At 41.4% G+C, this 20,768-nt stretch overlaps 1 protein-coding gene and 1 pseudogene across 1 annotated transcript; both read right to left on the reverse strand.

Moving 5' to 3' along the window:
- Positions 1 to 15,713: 15,713 nt before the first annotated feature.
- Positions 15,714 to 18,067, reverse strand: CTAGE1 (cutaneous T cell lymphoma-associated antigen 1). The gene is given in 2 exon segments (XM_025365422.1): positions 15,714 to 15,964; positions 15,967 to 18,067. Coding segments are annotated over 2 exon segments (2,343 nt in total). The 5' UTR covers positions 18,059 to 18,067.
- A 155-nt stretch (positions 18,068 to 18,222) lies between these two features.
- LOC112611723 lies at positions 18,223 to 19,438 on the reverse strand (annotated as a pseudogene).
- Positions 19,439 to 20,768: the final 1,330 nt, after the last annotated feature.

Consider the following 20,768-nt stretch of genomic DNA (forward strand, 5'->3'; position numbering starts at 1 on the left):
CCTGGCCAACATAGCAAAACCCCGTCTCTACTAAAAATACAAAAATTAGCCAGGTGTGGTGGCATGTGCCTGTAATTCCAGCTACTCAGGAGGCTGAGGCAGGAGAATTACTTGAACCCAGGAGGCGAAGGTTGCAGTGAGCTGAGATTATGACACTGCATTCCAGCCTCAGCAGCAGAGCAAGACTTCGTCTCAAAAAAAAAAAAAAAAGGAACCATTTATTATTTTATACAAGTTTATGGGTCAGGTGGGCAGCTCTGTGGCTCTGGGTTAAGCTCAGTCAATTCTACCTGGGCTTCTGTGTGCAGCTGGCAGAATGGCTGGGACTGGCTAGTACGATGACCTGTCCAGGATGGCTCAGCTCTCCTCATGTCCTTCGAATCCTTCAGCAGGCTCACCTGGAGGGGTAGTCACAGACGAGAGAGAGGGAGAGAGAAAACAAGCAAGTGCTTGCTTGTAGGAGCACTACTGGTCCCAACTTTTCCACTGTCCATTGGCCAAAGCAAGTCAAGTGACCTAGCCCCAAGCCAGTGTGGGAAGGCATTATGATGACATGAATACAAAGAAATGTGAAGACTGGGCCAGTATTTACTCAGGCTGGACAGACATTTGTATACCCTATGATCCAGCAATTTCACTCTTAGATATATACCCAACAGAAAAATATACATGTGTTCATGAAGAGAAATATCCGAGAATATTCATAGCAGCACTTTTCATAATAACCTCAAGCTGAGAACAACTCAGATATTCATGTATAGTAGTGTGGATAAGCAAACGGTGCTCTATTCACATGATGGAATATTATACAGCAGTGAGAGTGAATGAACTATGATTCTTTCTCTCTCTCTCTCTCTCTCTCTCTCTCTCTCTCTCTCTATATATATATATATATATATATGCAATATATATGAGCAAACAAACGGTAAAACAAATTCATGTTGTTAGAAGTTTGGCTAGCAGCCACCCTGAAAGGAGGCTAGTGGCAGGAAAGGGACAGGAAGGGGCTTCTGGAATGTGAATCATGTTCTGTTTCTTGATTGGGTACTGGTTACATGGCGGTGTTCATTTTGAAGATGTTCATTAAAATGTATACTTATATTTTGCACAGCTTTCTCTATGTGTGCTTATGAAATGTATATCAAAATCATTAACTGACATGCATAATTTTCATGGGTTTTTTTGCTTGTTTTTACATGTGTGTTCTGCTTTCCTATTGAGAAACTCAGGTAACTTTCATTCCATCTGTTGTCTCCTCGTCTCCTCTGTGAAGGTGATGCGTTTCAAAATTAACAAGCAAATTAGTTACATCATCGCTATGGCAATCACTTCTTTCAATTCAATTCCTAACATAACAAGCATTTACTGAGAACTCAAAACACAAAGAAAGATGCATAAGGTCTCCACAGTTGCTTTTCAGACCTCAGTGTACACCTGAATCATCTGGGGAACTGGTAAAATGTGTTGATTCCTGGGGGTCCAACTCCAGAGATTCTGATTTAGTCGATCTGGAGTGGAGCCTAGTACACAACATTTTAAATTAAGTGCCATAGGTAAAATTGGTGCAGAAAATCTTTGGATTGTGTTTTGACAAAAACTAGCAAGAATTCATGATCTAGTAGCAAAGAAATCTATGTATCAAAGACAAAAACTAATACAAGGTGCAAACTACAATAAAGCTATAAAGAACATTGAATGGAGAAATTACGACTTCTTGAAGAAATGGGATTAAGTTTCACCTTGAAATAAGTAGGAAAAGCTCTAAATTAATTCAATAAAAATATATTTAGCTCCTGCTACTGAGGTTTAGGCACTGTTCTCAGTGCGGGGGATACAGGAGGGAACGATGCATACCAAATCCCTGCCCTAAGTTGCTCATGTACTAGTGAAAGCAGCCTTTCCCTAGGCAAAGAGTAGTGTCTGTAATGCGAGCACCAGGAAATATACAAGGAAATGCAGATAGGAACCAAAGTGTAGACGCTTTTCTGCATCTAGCAGTAGTTTTGTATTCCGAACTAACATAGTTTCTTCCATTCCTTGGGTTTTATAATCCTCAGATATCCAAAGTGTTTTCTCACCCTTTTGTGAACACAGAGCATTTTTAACATTCCCATTTACCTTTGTCATTTGTGTTGACCCCTGGCTTCCCTCCAACTTCACCACATCTTTCTTGTGATTAGTTGTCAACAAAAAAACTCCAGCATACCAGGTAAGCTTACAAGAATTATAAAGTGACTGCCAATGGCCTCTGTCTAATTCTATGACCTAGAACTTCTTCCAAAGCACCTGACACTAGACTCCTCAAGAACCATGGCAAACTCTTTTCTAACTGACCATCTGCCACCACTCTAGGCATTTGTGGTGTGTGTACAGAAGGCTGTATACCACCTTCTAATCTCTACTCAACCTCCAAGTATCCGTATTTCAGTTGATAGTCCCTGTCCCTGTGCTTATTCTGGTTGGTAACTTCTCTAGGCAATCTTTAGCTTGTTACCTGGAAGTCTGGGGGAGGATTTGTTGATGTAATACCAGTTAATCAGATATCATCTGAAAAAGCCACCAGCTTACAGTTGATAATAGTGATAACTTCTCCTGATTCATTAGCACAGATGTTCCATTAACAATGTTCCAGTAACAATGCATTTGATACTTTTCCGAAGCTTAAAATAGTTCTTTACATTTATTATTCCACCCAGGTTTTCCTTTATATAACAGTATTTATTCTTCTTTTTAAAATTTTGTCGTGGTAAGATTACTTAACATGAGATCAACCCTCTTAATGAATTTTTAAGTGTACTTTATGGTGGTGTTACGTACAGGCACAACGCTGTGCAGTAAATCTCTAGAACTTACTCATCTTGCATAACTGAAATTTCACACCCATTGATTAACAACACCCAATTCACTTACCCCCACAACCCCTGACAACCAACATTCTATTTTTTTTCTTCAATGAGTTAGACTACTTTAGATACTTCATGTAAGTGGAACCATGCCGTATCTGCCCATCTGTGACTGGCCTCTTTCACTTAGCATAATGTCCTCAAGATTCACTTATGTTATTCCATATTGCAGAATCTCCTTCTTTTTAAAGACTGAATAATATTCCATTGTATGTATATGCCATATTTTCTTTATCCATTCATCTACCGGTGGATATTTAGTTCATTTCCACATCTTGGCCATTATAAATAATGCTGCACTGAACATGGGAGTGCTCCTGTCTTTTTGAGATCCTGATTTCAACTCTTTGGGATAAATATCCAGAAGAGGAATTGCTAAGTCATATCGTAATTCTATTTTGATTTTTAATTTTTTTCCATACTATTTTCCATAGAGGCTGCACCATTTTGCATTCCCATCAACAGTGTATACTGTTGGTCTTCATCCTCAGCAACACTTATTGCCTTTTGTTTTTTGTTAATAGCCATCCTAACAGGTATGATGTGATATCACATTGGGAAGAGGTATTTCTAAGTCAATAGCATAACTTTTCTTAAGGAAGAAAGTAGTCATTCCTGCTCATGATTCTATATTTTATTAACATATTAAAATATTTATACACACGAAGTAGAAGGTTGAGAAAGTTATCTAAAGAGACTCTGGAGTCAGTTCGACTAAAACTTGAATCTTTGCCCTGTCCTCCAATAGCTTTGTGATCTTGAGAAATTCATGTAACCTTTCACTGTCTCAGTTTCCCTGTCTGTAAAACAAAGTGGAGCTATAAATAACATTTCTCTCAGAGGGTTCTTGAGAGGGATATATTTATTCTGAAAACTGGTAAATAATGGGAAAGAATTCTAACATGAATATTATTTTGGGGGGGGAGTATTTCAAAGTAATCAAATAGCTAACAAGGGGAAGTTTATCTATCTATCTATTTATCTATCTATCATCTATCTATCTATGTATCTATTTGATAGCTAGTAAAAGAGATAACAATTAGCAAATCATCATTTGTGACACCTGTGAGATCATGGTCCCAGGAAACAATCTTTCTTCAGTAGCTACTATATTCAGTGAAATGTTGATGGGAACTTTATAATTGATGGATCAGACTGACACCTCCTGAACCCCTTCTAAACACTGACCAACATTAACTCCACTCCCACAAAGTGGGATAAGCACCCAGTATGTGCATCCTGGTGGCATGCAATAGAAAGTACAAGGTACCACCTACCAAAACCCCTGTCTACCAGGTTAAGAAAATATGAAGGGTAGAGGAACATGTTAAATGACACCATGAGGATGCAATTAGCTAAATACATAACAAAATAAGTTATGTGGGAAAGATTACTCAGTTTTTTCCACAAATAAATGACATTAAAAATAAAGAGGAAAATGGGGGAACTCCCTTAAAGGATATATCAATCACATGCAATATGTGGATATTTTTAGGATCCTCATTCAAGCAATCCAACCGTCAAAAGATGTTTTCAAGACAACTAGGGAAAATTGAAAACTAATTGGGAAAAGATGATATTAAAGATTTATTGGTAATTTTGCTAGGTATGATAAGAATACTGAGTTATGGTTGAAGAAAGAGTATTTGCCTATTAGCAAATATTGAGGTAAAGTGGCATGTTGTCTAGGAGTTGTTTTAAAATACTCTAGTAAAAATAAGTGTGCATATGTTTGCATCTCTACGTGTCTGGGTGTGTTAGAAGGAGCAGAAAGATGAAAGCAAATAACAGAATGTTGATAATTTTTAGAGCCAGGTGATGACTAAAAGAGGATTCACTCTACTATTTTCTTTGTGCTTATGTGTTTGAAAATTTCCACAAAACCCATGTTCTTACACCAAAGCAAGCAGATATTATAAATAAGAATTGTTTGCGTAATTTGTATAATATTTCAAAACAAAAAAAAAACACCTGAAATAAATCTTCAAACTTTCAGCAGTTGCTCCTTATGTCTCAGGCACCTGGTGGTGCACAGTTACTGTCTTTGCCATTAGGGGTGGTTTGAGAGGTCAGAGAAGCACTAAAAGAGTTGAAGGAAGCTTTATAATCCATAGCTCAAGCTCTGAAAAGTAAATGAACTTTTGAAAAGTAAATGAACTTAATGTCATTTAAATGTAGTGGGTCAGTAATACCGTAAAAATCCTAGAAGAAAACCTAGGTAATACCATTCAGGACATAGGCATGGGTAAGGACTTCATGTCTAAAACACCAAAAGCAACGGCAACAAAAGCCAAAATTGACAAATGGGATCTAATTAAACTAAAGAGTTTCTGCACAGCAAAAGAAACTACCATCAGAGTGAACAGGCAACCTACAGAATGGGAGAAAATTTTTGCAATCTACTCATCTGACAAAGGGCTAATATCCAGAGCCTACAAAGAACTCAAACAAATTTACAAGAAAAAAACAAACAACCCCATGAAAAAGTGGGCAAAGGATATGAACAGACATTTCTCAAAAGAAGACATTCATACAGCCAACAGACACACGAAAAAATGCTCATCATCACTGGCCATCAGAGCAATGCAAATCAAAACCACAATGAGATACCATCTCACACCAGTTAGAATGGCGATCATTAAAAAGTCAGGAAACAACAGGTGCTGGAGAGGATGTGGAGAAATAGGAACACTTTTACACTGTTGGTGGGGTTGTAAACTAGTTCAACCATTGTGGAAAACAGTATGGCGACTCCTCAAGGATCTAGAACTAGAAATACCATATGACCCAGCCATCCCATTACTGGGTATATACCCAAAGGATTATAAATCATGCTGCTATAAAGACACATAGACATGTATGTTTATTGCGGCACTATTCACAATAGCAAAGATTGGAATCAACCCAAATGTCCATCAGTGATAGACTGGATTAAGAAAATGTGGCACATACCCACCATGGAATACTATGCAGCCATAAAAAGGGATGAGTTTGTGTCCTTTGTAGGGACATGGATGCAGCTGGAAACCATCATTCTCAGCAACTTTTGCAAGAACAGAAAACCAAACACCGCATGTTCTCACTCATAGGTGGGAATTGAACAATGAGATCACTTGGACATGGGAAGGGGAACATCACACACCAGGGCCTATTATGGGGAGGGGACAGGGGGGAGGGATGGCATTGGGAGTTATAACTGATGTAAATGACGAGTTGATGGGTGCTGACGAGTTGATGGGTGCAGCACACCAACATGGTACAAGTATACATATGTAACAAACCTGTACGTTGTGCACATGTACCCTGGAACTTAAAGTATAATAAAAAAATAAAAATAAAAAAAAAATCTCCTCTTATATATCTGCAAAAATAAATAAATAAATAAAATAAATGTAGTGGGTCAGGACCAGCATTTCAAAAACATGAAACAGAGAAAATCAAGGTGCAGGAAGTTTGAACTGGGTGGAGCCCACCACAGCTCAGCACGGCCGCCGCAGCCAGACTGCCTCTCCAGACTCCCCCCTCTGTGGGCAAAGCATCTCTGAAAAAAAGGCAGTAGGCCCAGTCAGTGACTTATAGATAAAACCCCCACATCCCTGGGGCAGCGCACCTGAGGGAAGGGGCAGTTGTGGGCGCAGCTTCAGCAGACTTACACGACCCTGCCTGGCAGCTCTGAAGACAGCAGCAGATCTCCCAGCTCAGCGTTCGAGCTCTAATAAGGGACACACTGCCTCCTCAAGTGAGTCCCTGACCCCCATGTATTCTGACTGGGAGACATCTCACAGTAGGGGCCGACAGACACCTCACACAGGAGAGCTCTGACTGGCATCTGGTGGGTGCCCCTCTGGGACAAAGCTCCCAGAGGAAGGAACAGACAGCAATCTTTGCTATTCTACAACATCTGCTGGTGATACCCAGGCAAACAGGGTCTGGAGTGGACCTCCAGCAAACTTTTGCAGGGACATGGATGAAGCTGGAAACCATCATTCTCAGCAAACTAACACAAGAACAGACAACCAAACCAAACACTCATAAGTGGGAGCTGAACAATGAGAACACGTGGACACAGGGAGGGGAACATCACACACTGGGGCATGTCAGCGAGTGGAGGGCTAGGGGATGGGTAGCATTAGGAGAAATACCTAATGTAGATGATGGGTTGACGGGTGCAGCAAACCACCATGGCACGTGTATACCTATGTAACAAACCTGCACATTCTGCACATGTACCCCAGAACTGAAAGTATAATCATAATAAAAAACATGAAACAGAATAAAACAGAAAAATGCCAGACTGCGTCTTCCATAACAGTACATTACCTATATGAGTTCTTTACCACTGATATCAAGGCTTCTCAATTCTGAATGTGCACCTGAACCAGTGGAGGTTCTTGTTACAATGCAGATTCTGACTCTAGGTCTGGGGAGGGGTCTGAGATTCTTCATTTTTAACATGCTCTTCCAGGGAGCTCACAGTCTGGGGTTGGAACACACAGGTGCATCAATCTTGCTAAATGGCAGATGCACAAATACTATTGGGAGTGCAGCAGACAGGGAAGACTAGTTCTGCCTGAGATTTCATGGTTGAATAGGAGTTTGTTAGGCAGAGAAGCACCTGAGAGGTAGTCCAGGGAGGGACTGGCAAGTGCCAAGGAACAGTGAGCTTTTCTTGGCATGGTTACATCACTCTCTCTTGCATCCCAACATGATTTCCAAGGCCACAATCTGATGGCAGTTGCCCCTCATGAGTTTAAGCTAGCTCAGCCAGCAGCTCTGCTGGAGGCCTTGATGTCTTCCCTTGAAGGCCCGCCACCTGCAATTCTGGCGGCTTGTCACCACGCGATGACAATGTGCTCCTGCAAACAGCGGGCTTCAGGACTTCATGGCACCCCTTTCCTTTCTACTTTTCCAAACTGCACTCACAGCTCTCCACCCTGGCCCTGCCCTCCACAGATCTCACTTTCTATTTTGCATAAACGGCCACTGCCATCTGATTTTCACTGCTTCCCCTTTCTGCTCCTCAAAAATCACTGATATTCTTTGTGTGTGTGTCTCCTTCTGCTGCAAAAGAGGAATCTGCAAGGGTGACCACACACTTAAGCCTTGGACCCCACTTCTCCCAGCACCTCCCCCAGCCTCTCCATGTCTTGTATGCTCCCCCTCCCTCACTTACAGAACCCTCTGCCCTGTTTACAAACATGCCACTTCTCCAGGCACCCGAGGGTGTCTCTAAACCCTGTTAGTTTCTTAGGTTCCTTGCAAGCAGCAGCAGTGCCTTACTCCATGATAAACCCACAGCCCTAATTGCTCCCCACGCTCTTCCTCATCTGCAGTGTGCATAAGCATTGATTCAGGGAGGAGGGAATAAAGTTGTTGCTGCCTCTCACCTTCTGTTCATCTCTAAACCCTTTGCCTCTGAATGTTGGTTTCTCTTATTTCTAGCCTCCCCTGGACTCTGGTTTCCTGTCGTAGCAGGTGTCATCCCCATGTGGGCCTCAAGAGGTGCTGTGCCCTCTTTAACACCCCAGTCTACTTGAGGCCAGACAACACTTTTTGTTAATTCACTTCTGGCACAACTAAGTCCAGTCAGAACCCTTTAAACGAGACTGAAGATTTGGGGTAAACAAATTGAAGAAACAACCTGAAACCAAATTATCCACTTGATATGGTTTGGCTGTGTCCTCACCCAAATCTCATCTTGAATTGTAGCTCCCATAATCCTCACATGTCATGGGAGGGACCCGGTGGGAGGTAATTGAACCATGGGGGTGGGTTTTTCTCATGCTGTTCTCACGAAAGTGAATAAATTTCATGAGATCTAAGGGCTTTATAAAGGGCAGTTCCCCTTGCATACAATCTCTCTTGCCTGTTGCCATGTAAGACATGACTTTGCTCCTCCTTTGCCTTCTGCCATGATTGTGAGGCCTCCCCAGTCATGTGGAACTGTGAGTCCATTAAACCTCTTTCCTTTATAAATTACTCAGTCTTGGGTATGTCCTTATTAGCAATGTGAGAATGGACGTATATACCACCCAACAAAGTAAAGCTTTCTCCTACAGCATCCAGTGTGAGGACACTTCCCTGCCAGAGAACATCTTTCCTCCTATGTTGGAGCTTCTTCAAGTTCTTTTTAAACTCCTCTGGAAGTCCACATTCAAGAAAGTGAGACCCAGAGAGATTTGTCTCCTGCTTACCTTTTGAGTAGGAATGTCTTCACAGGAAATCCAGCTTTCCTGCCATCCTAATGCCCACCCTGTTCCTTATAGACATGAGTAAGGCCTTGATTCATGGCCTGAATTGGCCGTGGCCTTCAGAATACAACATAATGAACCCAACCTCTTTAAGATACACATGTCTTGAGTCATGGTGAATGTCATTATAGGGTTACTGTCACAGGCCACCATTGATCCCATAACAGCTGAACTCATTGACCTCCTCTTGGTTTTCATTCCCATCCATCTCACTGAAGCTTTGGACACCACTGCTCCCTTTTGGCACTTGTTTGTCCCTTGGCTCCCGTGACACTGTCACTTCTGCTTTTCCTCCAAACTTTCAGACCACTTTCTCTCCATCTTTGCTCTCTATACTTCCTCCTTTAAACGTCAGCATTGCCCAAGCCTTTGTTCTTGGCTCTCTTCTCTTTATCTTCCCGACTAATTTCCTCCACTGTGCAGGTGCTTGTCCCCAGAACTGCTAATGGTGTAGGAGCATTGGAAGCTTTACTGATTCTTTCCCTTCTCTAGACAGACAAAGCTCCTATCTCCCCAGTATAGCCTCAAGCCCCAGACAACTTATATACCACCTTTTAAAAAGAATGGATCCTTTCCTGTTTAGCTTTCCCTAGGCTAATGCGACTTCCTCTTTTGAATCCACAGGTACTTAAAACATTTTTTTAGACTAGCTCTTATGTGACAGACACAGTTCCAGGTTCCCTACAACACATCTGTTGACTGGATAGTGTTCTCTCCAAACCAGGCTTCACAGAGGTCCCAGGACCTGTTCAGAGTCACAAGAGCAGCAAGTGGTGGACCTGGGACTCTGGATACATGATGGCCACACAGTGCTGGTTGTGCCTTCTTGAGTCACCTGCCTTACTTTGCCATCCACTATTTTTAATAGCAAAAACCTCAGTTACTTTTGCAGCAACTGAATATTGTGTGTGGGGGCATTTAATTCCTCTGCACATAAACTTTTGAGTAACTTTCTTATTTTTCCTTTCCGCTCTTGGCACCAAGCTTTTAATTTGAATTTTGGAGACACTCTCAATTTTAAATATTTCACCCTACTATGCAAATAAGTACTGTTGACCCACTTTGGGGCTTGTAAAATGTGGTCATTGTTACAAATGCTTTGGACATTGCAGGCAATTAATAAATATCTGTAAAACTGAATGAACAATATGGGAAAACAAGCCAGGTTTATTTCAGATTTCAGACACCGAGACAGTCATTCCAATGCAACTATAATGCTTTACTAAAACAAGCATAAATTTCAAGTGGTCACCAATTGCTAGCACTTGTGTGTGTTTTGAAAGAATGATGCAATACAGAATAAAAAAGAGCAGCTTTTTACATCATTTTACCTCCAGTATCAGAAGGAAAAAGTCTGACCACGGTCTAACTTTCTGTAATTGGTTTGTGACTATTTTTACTTAACATAATATCATTATTCCTGTTGAACTTCCCCTCTGTTTAATTCTCACTCTTTAATTTCAGGCTTATTACATCTACTACTTTGTAAGAAATGCTAGCATTTTCTATTAACTGCTCTACTATGCCCCTTTAAAGTGGCTTCTTATGGGAAACATCCCATTTTAATAGACATTTGTAGAAACTGGAAATTGGAAATTAGAGGTACAAACTTATTTCTTCACTTAATTATTAACACTGATTACTTTTTTTTTTTTCCTGAGACAGAGTCTCTGTCTGTCACCCAGGCTGGAGTGCAGTGGCATGATCTCAGCTCACTGCAACCTCCACCTCCTGGGTTCAAGCGTTTCTTGTGCCTTAACCTCCTGAGTAGCTGAGACTACAGGCGCACCACCCTGTATTTTTTTTAGTAGGGATGGGGTTTCACCATGTTGCCCAGCTAGTCTCAAACTCTTGACCTCAAGTGATCTGCCTGCCTTGGTCTCCCAAAGTGCTGGGATTACAGGCGTGAGCCACCACATCTGCCCCCAATTTCCTTTTATACTCATTTTTTTCCTTGATAGCCTATGAAAAATACCTGTGTTCTCACCCATAGTAGCATTTCCCAAACCATGTGCATGAATGACAAAGGATTAATCTCATTGGTGGAATGTGAATTCTTATCAATCAGAAACAGACCAAGGTGTGCTGTCTTATTATGACCTTTTCTCCTAGTATTTGGGCCTATTTCATTTCAGAGTTCAGAGTTCAACTTCTGCTCTTAAATCTTAACACAGAGTTACTTTCTTCAAGTTCCAGGCTACAAGAGACTGCTGTGTTTGGAGGATACTTGTCATTTATTTGTAGGTCAAAATTCTTCTTACCTTTTCGTTCCACTTGCCTCCTCCCGTTCTAGATTTTCCCCCTTTGAAGTAAGATTAGTGTTTGTCCTAATACAGGGACTGGGGGAAAGTTCTCAGAGGATCTAACAACAGCAGCAATAGATAAATTAAATCGTACTAGGTACTGTCATTCAGAAAAGCTGTTTACAGACAGAGCTATTTTGAAGCCATTAAAAAATGCTATTCATCTCAAACTTGCCATCTGTCTTCAGCCTCTGGAACCGTCTACGGCGTTAGGGAAGAGATTAGTCTCTGCGGCCAGCTTCCTTCTAGCTCTCCCGTGACACTCAGGGAGGCTCTTATGGGAAGAAGGCAATTTATTTCAGCTGCACAACCACACAGCTAACTCTTCACAGCAATTATACAGAGCAAATGTATCAACTTCTGCCACGGGAGGCAGGAGTTCCCTTTCTGGTCATTAATAATGAACTCTTCAGTAAGTGGGGAAACATTTACCAAATAAAATGGCCTATTATAGATGATCCCCTGGGCAGCTGAGAAATCGTGTGACCGCTGAGGAAAGAGCGAAGCCAAAGAGGCTGATGTTGTCGCTCGACCTTGCTTGGTTGTCCTGGAAGCATCTCCGAACCGGCAGAAGATGTGACCTACTGGCTCTTTGTGCATAAGTGTCTAGTCCGAAAAGAAGTGGCCTGGTCTTTCCTATATTGAAATTCCATTGCTTCCTTTCCTGGCAGCTGCGTAATTGGGAATGCCGTGAAATAAAAACGAGGAGGAAGAAAATTAGAGCCGGGAAGTGTCAAGTTGATCGACTGCCAAGTTGGGGGATGGGAGTGTCCGGCAAATTCAGATTCTTCCAAGACCCCCTCCCACCATGTCACCCCACCATTTAAAACACTTGTTCCTCACACTTCAGGAAGTCTCTGGAGGCTCCTATCTGATCTAATGCTTAGACTATAACTTGGTCTACGGTGATGTATTCAGAGGACTCTTTTGCAGTCGTTTTAATGAGCGGAATTCCTGAAAAGGTGCTGACATTTTAATGCCTCCTATTGACACTTTACATTTAAAGACAACAGGCTTTGCACTGCATGCAAAATCCTTGCAAATCTGAATGCTCTGTGGTCTTAGCCACCTTGCTCAAACACAGGGTATAATTATTAATAGAATAGATGAGGGACATGTTCATTTGAATGCATCTTCATACTGAAGACAGCTGAGCATTACTTAATTGATGTTCAACACCCTTCAGAGGTAGGAGTGTATTACCCGGCTTCTCAGATGGATGACTTCAGGCAGTGGAATGATAAAATCCAAAGCCTCAGGGCAGAGATTGTGCCTTTGATGAATTCTGCAAAGGGCATAATGATGCAACAGTGATGGGAAAATAAAGCCATTAATAATAGTGTGATGAAACCTGTGGCTGCTCAGCTGCTTAAGAATGTAACCTAGCTCTGGTGTTTTGCCAAATTCCTTTAAAAATTTGGTCCACACAATCATACGTTTGTGAATTGAGAGCATGTATGCATTCCTTTCAATAAACCACAAAAGATGAGGTGATGAGAACCAACTTGACTATTTTGAACTTCAAAATGCCTTAAAAACTTTGGAAATATTATCAAGTTTTTAAAAATTTAGTCATGAAACACATATTCATTGAAAGGCAATGATGTGCAAAGGACTGAACTGGGTGCTTAGTCCGTGCCCTCCTGGCTTACTATCCAACAGGAAATAAAAATATATAGTTCATCACCATACAGGCTGATCACTGCAGACAAGGGTAGAGACTGTATGTTATGGGAGAGGATTCACATGGGGGGCACCTCAGCCAGTCTTGGAGAGTAAGACAGGAGTCCCAGAGAAATCATATCAAATGATATTTAAACTGGTAGCTTAAGGAATAGTAGAAGTCAACCGGGGGAAGGAATGGGACTTGGTAAGGATACAGTGGACACGGGCTGCTATTTTAAAACTGCAGAGGAGAGAATGGATGCAGAATGTTAGTAAGACCAGGCAGTTCAGTTGGTTTAAGTCAACTGTATCTTAGTGAAAGCCACCCAGTTATCCCTCCACACCTTTAGAAGTGAGATCTCCATACAGAGATACTTCCCTTGAAAGAAGAAAGAGAGAGACAGAGAAGGAAAGAAGGAAAGAAAGAAAGAGGGAGGGAGGGAGGGAGGGAAGAAAGGAAAAGAAGATTAAGGATTGGTGAGGATTGGCAACCCGGTTCATAGATAATGTGCTGCCATAGATAATGTGCTACCCGGTTCATAGATAATGTTCTTAGATAATGTGCATATGATAATTTATTCATAGATAAAATTTGGTAAGAGAGTTTGAGGAAAAATTTCTGAAGGAAGACTGACTCAACATGAATTTTTATAATGGTTCACTATTTATTATTTCAACTTTCTTTTTAGTTTATTAGGTTCATGGAAAAAAATTAGTACATTCAACAAAAGCAAACATTATTTTTCTTAGTTACAAACAAGCAATGTCAGACACAAGGAATTGAAGTGACATTTTCAATCTCATTCGGGCCTATTCTGGGGGACAGGTGGCAAGGTAGACACAAAGAGATGATAATACCTGTTTCATCCTGAACCTAATGAAATGGAATGAACAATAAATTCATAAATAAAGCGAACAAATTATTTAGGAACAGTGCTCTAACTTTGGAAGTATCTAGAAATGGAAAACTCTGGAAATGGATGCCTGGCCCAACATAAAATTCCTCCAGAAAGAGTTCTGTGGATATAATACATAGACAGAAATCCAGAACAATCTCCTTAATCTTACAATCCCCACCTAACTTCCATTCTGGGAGTGAGATATGCTACCCAGTTGTGAAAATACTATATGTCTTTTCTGATTAGAAGTTCTTCCTTGATACCTTGGATAAAGAGTATTCGACAGTGAAGGAAGAAACCACTAGGCTTACCATTCTATTTTTGTCTCACTGGAAAGAAGGCAAGAGGTCTAGTATTAAAAAATCACCGGGAGTTAAATTTTTCCACTAGCAAACACGGTTTTAACAGAACAAGAGGAAAAGAGACATAAAGTCACTGAGGATAGTGATGGTTCAAGGGAAGATGGAAAATGTATAGGAAGCCCCACTGTACAATAAGGGCACATCATGTCCCAAATCCTTACTTTTCTTTTATTACATTCAAGCTGGAGTGGCATTAACTGCTGTGGGAGGCATGTGAGCCAGGATAGTTTTTAAAAGGGAGGACAGGTTGTCCCCAAAAGAAGCAATGGCTTGGTGGCCCAGCTTGCATGAAGGACTAATCCAAAATTTGAGGGCATCTCTCAGGGGACAAGACACATTTCACCCTTTAACAGAATTCCAGAGAAGAGAGCTAAATCAGAGATCAAATTCACCAATTGCAATTAAACACAATCTTAGGTTTACTCTTTCCCCTTGCCACAGCAAGAGAAAAGCAGAACATAAAACTAAAACTATTAGAGCACCAACAGAGGTAAAGGTTGGGAAAGAAATCAGGAAAAATCTATCTATATGATTCTGGGGAAAGTAAAAGGTCTGGATAGAGTTGTTCCCACCAAATAAAAATAAAACAAAAGAAATAACAATACAATTATGTAACGATAGGATGACAAACTAAGGAAGAAATTAGCATAGGGAAGACAAAGGGAAGGAAAGGGAGGGCGAAGAAACCGTTTTTGAGGAAAACAGAGGAAACAGGAATACTTTCTACTCTAAATGTTTTACACTATCAAAGTACTGAAAGAGGATATAAAATCTATAAGACAGGAGTTCCAAGATAGATCTTGGTTTAAAGTTAAATATTCTAACAGTTACATAGTATTCTACATTCCCACCTATACATATTTATATAGTTTTTATAAAATCAATTAAAATTTAAGCATAAAGTTACTTTCACATTTGTCTACAACCACAGTAAATACAGTTCTTGGCATAAAGACAATTTAAAACCTCCCCACCTGCAAGATTACATATATAAAACTCCCACCATTGTTTATATAATAGTGGATTAATCAAATTAAAAGTTATACTATCTAGAATAAAATAAAATGAAAATAAATTACTCCTAAGATTCATATTTAAATTATTCTCATTTACAAAATACTATCCTGAAAATTATAATTCCATTAAGTTTCAATCTGAACAGAAGTGTAATCACTTAAGTAACAGCAGTTACTTAAACTGAAAATGAGATCAGTCAAAATTACTTTTGAAGAGGGCAAACATGTTGTCAGGTTTCTTGCTGTGTTTCTGGATGTTCAGTAGCAGGCTCATTTGAAGTCGGACTCAACCCTGATGGAAACTCTTTCTACCTTCAGAATGTGGTGGTGGGGGGTGGAAATCCAGGTCTTGGGGGACGGTAAGGAGGAAAACCCCTCGGTGGATAGACATTTCTCATTGCAAATGGAGCACGTGGTGGACCGGGGACAACCCTTGGTGGACAATAATCTCGAGAAGCTCCAAACATGGTTCCTGGAGGAGGTGGAGGGAAAGGAGGTCCTCTTCTCATGAACGGGCCTCTTGTATCTACTGGAAACGATGGACCTCTGATTGGAGCAAGAGGTGAGGAATAAAGCCAGGCCCAGTTGCTTCATTTTCAGTGGGGAGAGATGAATTAGGCACTTTTAAATTACCAAAATTATCTTTGGTATCATTTCTACCGGATTCCATTTCTGAAGGCACTGACCCATCCAATTTACCCAAAGAAGGTGTATTAAAACTTCTGAGTTCTGCTGGTCCAGAGCGTCTAGCAGAATTAGAATGAAATCTGTCTTGCCTTTGTGGAGGAAAAGCTGAATCAGGATATGACTGTCCCGGTGGAGGAAACACCATCCTACGGTCCTGTTCCCACAGAGGCGACAGGGGCCCAGTGCCAGAAGGAGCCCTGTGAGGACTGGTTAACCTATCACAGCTTGCTTCTCCTCTTTCATTGGTCATCTGACAGTCCAGAGAATTCTCTGGGCCTCCTGGGCCTCTTCCTCCTCCCCCTGGAAGCAAAGGTGAGCGTCTCAGTGGACCCTCCAACAAAGTCGGAGGATAGAGAAAAGCTCTCATTTCAGATGAAGGCTGACCCATTTCAGATGAAGGCCAACCCAGTGGTGAGGGAGCATATGGGGAATGCTCTCTGCCAAATGCTGTATTTGGAACATCAAGTGCATGACGATCTTTTTCTAAAAGTTTTATTTTAAACTCTATATCAGTTAATTTTTGTCTGTTGTGAGCATTTTCTTTCCTCAAATCATTGAGGTTTCTTTCAGCAGTCCAAGCTGCCAACCAATTATTATGTGCTTTTTTCTTATGGAGAATACTCTTCCTTCGATAAAAATGAATAGTTCTCTCAAATTCTTCAAGATCTTTGGCTCGCTTTCTGTAGGTCTTCAGCTCTTCAGTGGCATGGCTGATTATTTCATCTGCTTTAGAAAGTTTCTCTTCTTTCTCTAACCGGCATTTTTCCTCTACTATTAATTTCCTGTAGAGTTTCGTTTCATTTTCTTGACACAATTCAGTCATTACTTTAAGTTTCTGTTGAAGTTTCTGATTCTCACTTTCAAAATGTGTGCTTTCTGACTGCAAAGATGCTTGTTCAGTCTGAAGATTTTTAATATGCTCTGTAAGCTCTTCCTTTGTTTTATCAACTTCAGATAATTGAATATAAATTTGGTTTCTTTCTCTTTCTAAGGTTTTTAAAGAAGCACATAACGTAGCAGCATGAATCAGTTTCTTCAAAGCTCCTTTTGGAGGATTATCTAAGTAAGCACCATCTTCCAATTCATTGTTCATTTCTAATTCCAAGTTATCATCAACCGTTATGTCTTCTCGAAGCATAGCAGTCTGATCTTTCATCTTTAGCAAGCGTTCAGTCAGAGTCCTGATGTGATTTTCTTTATCATTTAAAACTTGTTCTGCGTGTACTTTGGAGTCTTCAAATGTTCTTTTCTGTTTAATAAGTTCACGCCCTTGTTCTTTCCATACTTCAGCTTCTTGCAAAAGCTGTTTCTGGTTTTCCTGAAGTTGGTAATTTTCATTCAAAGCATCTTGTATTTCTATCTGCAGTCGTCCTTCATTCATTTGAAATCTCTTAAAAGTCATTTTGGCTTCAGCTACTTGTGATTTGAGGGATTTTGACTCATCTTCTAGTGACTGTATCCTTTTGGAAATATCTGCCATCAATTCATTTTGTTCAGAATGTTTAGATTTCTCTTCTTTTAACTCTTTTTCTAGACAGAGTATATCATGCTGAAGTTCAGAATTGAACCTGTTCAGCTTTTCACAGGTTGCCTCCAAACTTTGTGCTTCTGTTGTCGCTTTCTCAAAGCTGGCATCCTTTAAAGATGACTCTACTTCATAGCCTTCATACTCTTTTTGAACAAGGCTACATTTTTCAAGTAGTTTACATTTTTCTTCAATTAGTCCAGAAAGTGCCAAAGCAAGCTTTTTCTCTCTTCTCACATAAAGCCGACTCGTAACTGATCTAAAACTTCTCCACAAGAAGAGAACAGCAAAAAATCCCACAACAGCTGCCCGTATCACCAATTCCCATGGAAAATCATAAGGATGAGAATCTGGTTTCATACCTTCAGGCAGTGCTGCCACAACCCTGCGCAGCAACTCCAAGACTAGCCCCAAGTAGGGCTGAGGGTTAGCCTTAGGCTCCTCCATAGCACCAGAGCTGCTGTGGCGATCGCTGCAGTAACCCCGGCCACAACAAGCGGCGGAGAAGACGCAGCATTCCATCTGGAACCCGAATCCCCAACGGGCAACTGGAGCGTACCACTGCGGAGCCGGCTGCGGGGGGAGCTAGGGGACTCGGGCACACATAGGCCTCACAGACCCACATTGCCCACCCCGGCCCCCTTGTTACACTTTACATCCTGAGGAAACGCTAAAACCTGTATTTTAAAACAACACTACATGGAGAGAAAGACTTAGGTGACCCAGCATCCCAGCTATGCCCGTCCCAAGCTGACACCCTAGCTAAATGTAGCCTTGTGCATGACCCCAGGTGAGGCCAGCAGAACCTCCCAGCTGACAGAATGATAAGGAATAACAAATCATTGTTTTAAGTCACTAAACTTTGGGGTCATTTGTTATGCAGCAGTAGCTAGCTGAGATACCTGCCCCTTTATCACTTTGGTGTTTCAGTATCTGTGGTCTGAAATCATTAATTTGGGTGTTTGACTAAGATTATGCCTCATGGTAAATTCTGATAGGTAATTTTATAGCTAAAATACAAATTTTCTGATTGACCTTTGCTTCATTGAAGAGATATTTATTTAGCTCCTCCCAAATGAAACAGATTATGCTTTTTAGATTAACTTCTTCCAGGAGAGGGCTCACTTCTGCCTAGCATGATCCTCAACTGTCCCATGTACAACTGAAAAACACTAATCTCATCCCCAGAAGATCCAGGGCACTTAGAACAGTGCTGGCACATAGAGAGTGATTCTCTTACCTGTCCATCAAACTTACCTGCTCTGTGTCCATTTCTGAAACACTGGCACTCCTTCAACACGGATGATGCCTTGCCCTGCAATAAGCCATCATCTCCCGCCCATGCACATACCTTCAACTCATCTGGAAAGCTCGCTCCTGCAGCAATGGGTATCCCAACCAGCTTACAAATCAGTGCCAAGACCAGGTTGATGCATATTCTCTGGACAGTCATCTTGGAAAGGTGAATGCTAGCCACCATGTCCAGCAAATCATTTCTGATGAGGACGACGTTGGCTGCCTCAATGGCCACATCAGTGCTGGTGCCAATGGCAATGTGCACGTCTGCCTGGGCAAAGGCCAGGGAATCATCGACCCCATTCCCCACCATGGCAACTTTCTTCCCTTCGTTCTGGAGCTCCTGAACCTTGGCCACCTTGTGCGAAGGCAACACCTCTGCAAAGACTTTGTTGATGTCAACCTGGGTGGCAATGGCTCTGGCTGTCTTCTGTTGTCCCCCGTGATCAGAACCATGTCCACACCCATGCTTTGCAGCGTGTGCACAGCCAGGGCGGCCTCCTGCTTGACAGCTTCTGTGATAGAGATCATCTTACAGAGCGTACCTCGACAAATTGCAGAAGTACCTGCTCCCTTCGCCGGCCACCATCTTCTGCCCGGATATGTATACAGTTCTTACATTTTCATTATTAAAAGGCAACATGCTGACTGCATTAAAATGTAAAGGCCTCTGACAAAACCGTTATAAGCAAAAACAAAAACAAGTGAACAGACTTGGGAAAATATATGCCACATATAAATTGACAAAGGAATAATATTCAGAATATATAAAACACTAGGCTGAGTGTGGTGGCTCACCCTGTAATCCCAGCACCTTGGGAGGCCAAGGCAAGAGGATCACTTGAAGTCAGGAGTTCAAGACCAGCCTGACCAACATGGTGAATCCCCGTCTGTATTAAAATTACAAAAATTAGCCGGGTGTGGTGGTGGATGCTTGTAATCACGGCTACTCAGGAGGCTGAGGCAGGAGAGTCTCTTGAACCTGTGAGGTGGAGTTTGCAGTGAGCCGAGATTATACCACAGCACTCCAGCCTGGGCGACAGAGCAAGACTTCGTCTCAAAAGGAAAAAAAAAAAAGAACAAATCATTAAGAAAAATATAGTTAATCGAGTAGAAACAGTAGACAAAGGTATGTATGAAGAGACAGGCAATTCTAGAGGAGGGAAATCAAATGTCCAGGGAACACATAAAATGATACTCAACCTCACTAATTAAGAAAAAGCAAATTAGAACAATGGGGTACGCATTCAACTTCTGAAAAGATGAAGTAGAAGTATTTCCCCCCATTTCTCCTGCTAAGTACAGTTAAAAAAGATGGACAGTAGATATAAAACAACATGAGAAGACTAAACAGTGCAGAGAAGAAGGCAGACCAGCTAGAGATCTCAAAATCTGAGAAACAATAGGGCGGTGATTTGCGTGGGTTTTATTTTTGTCCCAAAGATGAGATGCTAAAGAAATGGGCAACCAGTAAATGCCACAGACATAGAGCAGGAAAAGCCTCTCTCTGGTTAAAAGACCAAAAGAGGGGCAGCCTAGCAAGACAGAAAACTCTTACGTATGAACTGATCTTTCCCAGCAGAGACCACAGAAAAAAATTGTGGCCCACTCCGCCTCTGCCAGCGAAGTCCAAGAGGGTAACTTAAACTTCCACTCTGGAAAATCTCTACTGAGCACTCCTTGCTTCCCCACAGGCCCTCCCCCTGTGACATGGTTTGGCTGTGTCCCCATTCAAATATTATCTTGCATTGTAGTCCCCACTGGAGGGATTCAGTGGGAGGTGATTGGATCATGGGGGCAGTTACTCCCTTGCCGTTCTGGTGAAAGTGAGTTCTCATGAGGTTTTATAACGGGCTTTTGC

This window comes from Theropithecus gelada, chromosome 18 (assembly GCF_003255815.1).
Source record: "Theropithecus gelada isolate Dixy chromosome 18, Tgel_1.0, whole genome shotgun sequence".
Taxonomy (NCBI): domain Eukaryota; kingdom Metazoa; phylum Chordata; class Mammalia; order Primates; family Cercopithecidae; genus Theropithecus; species Theropithecus gelada.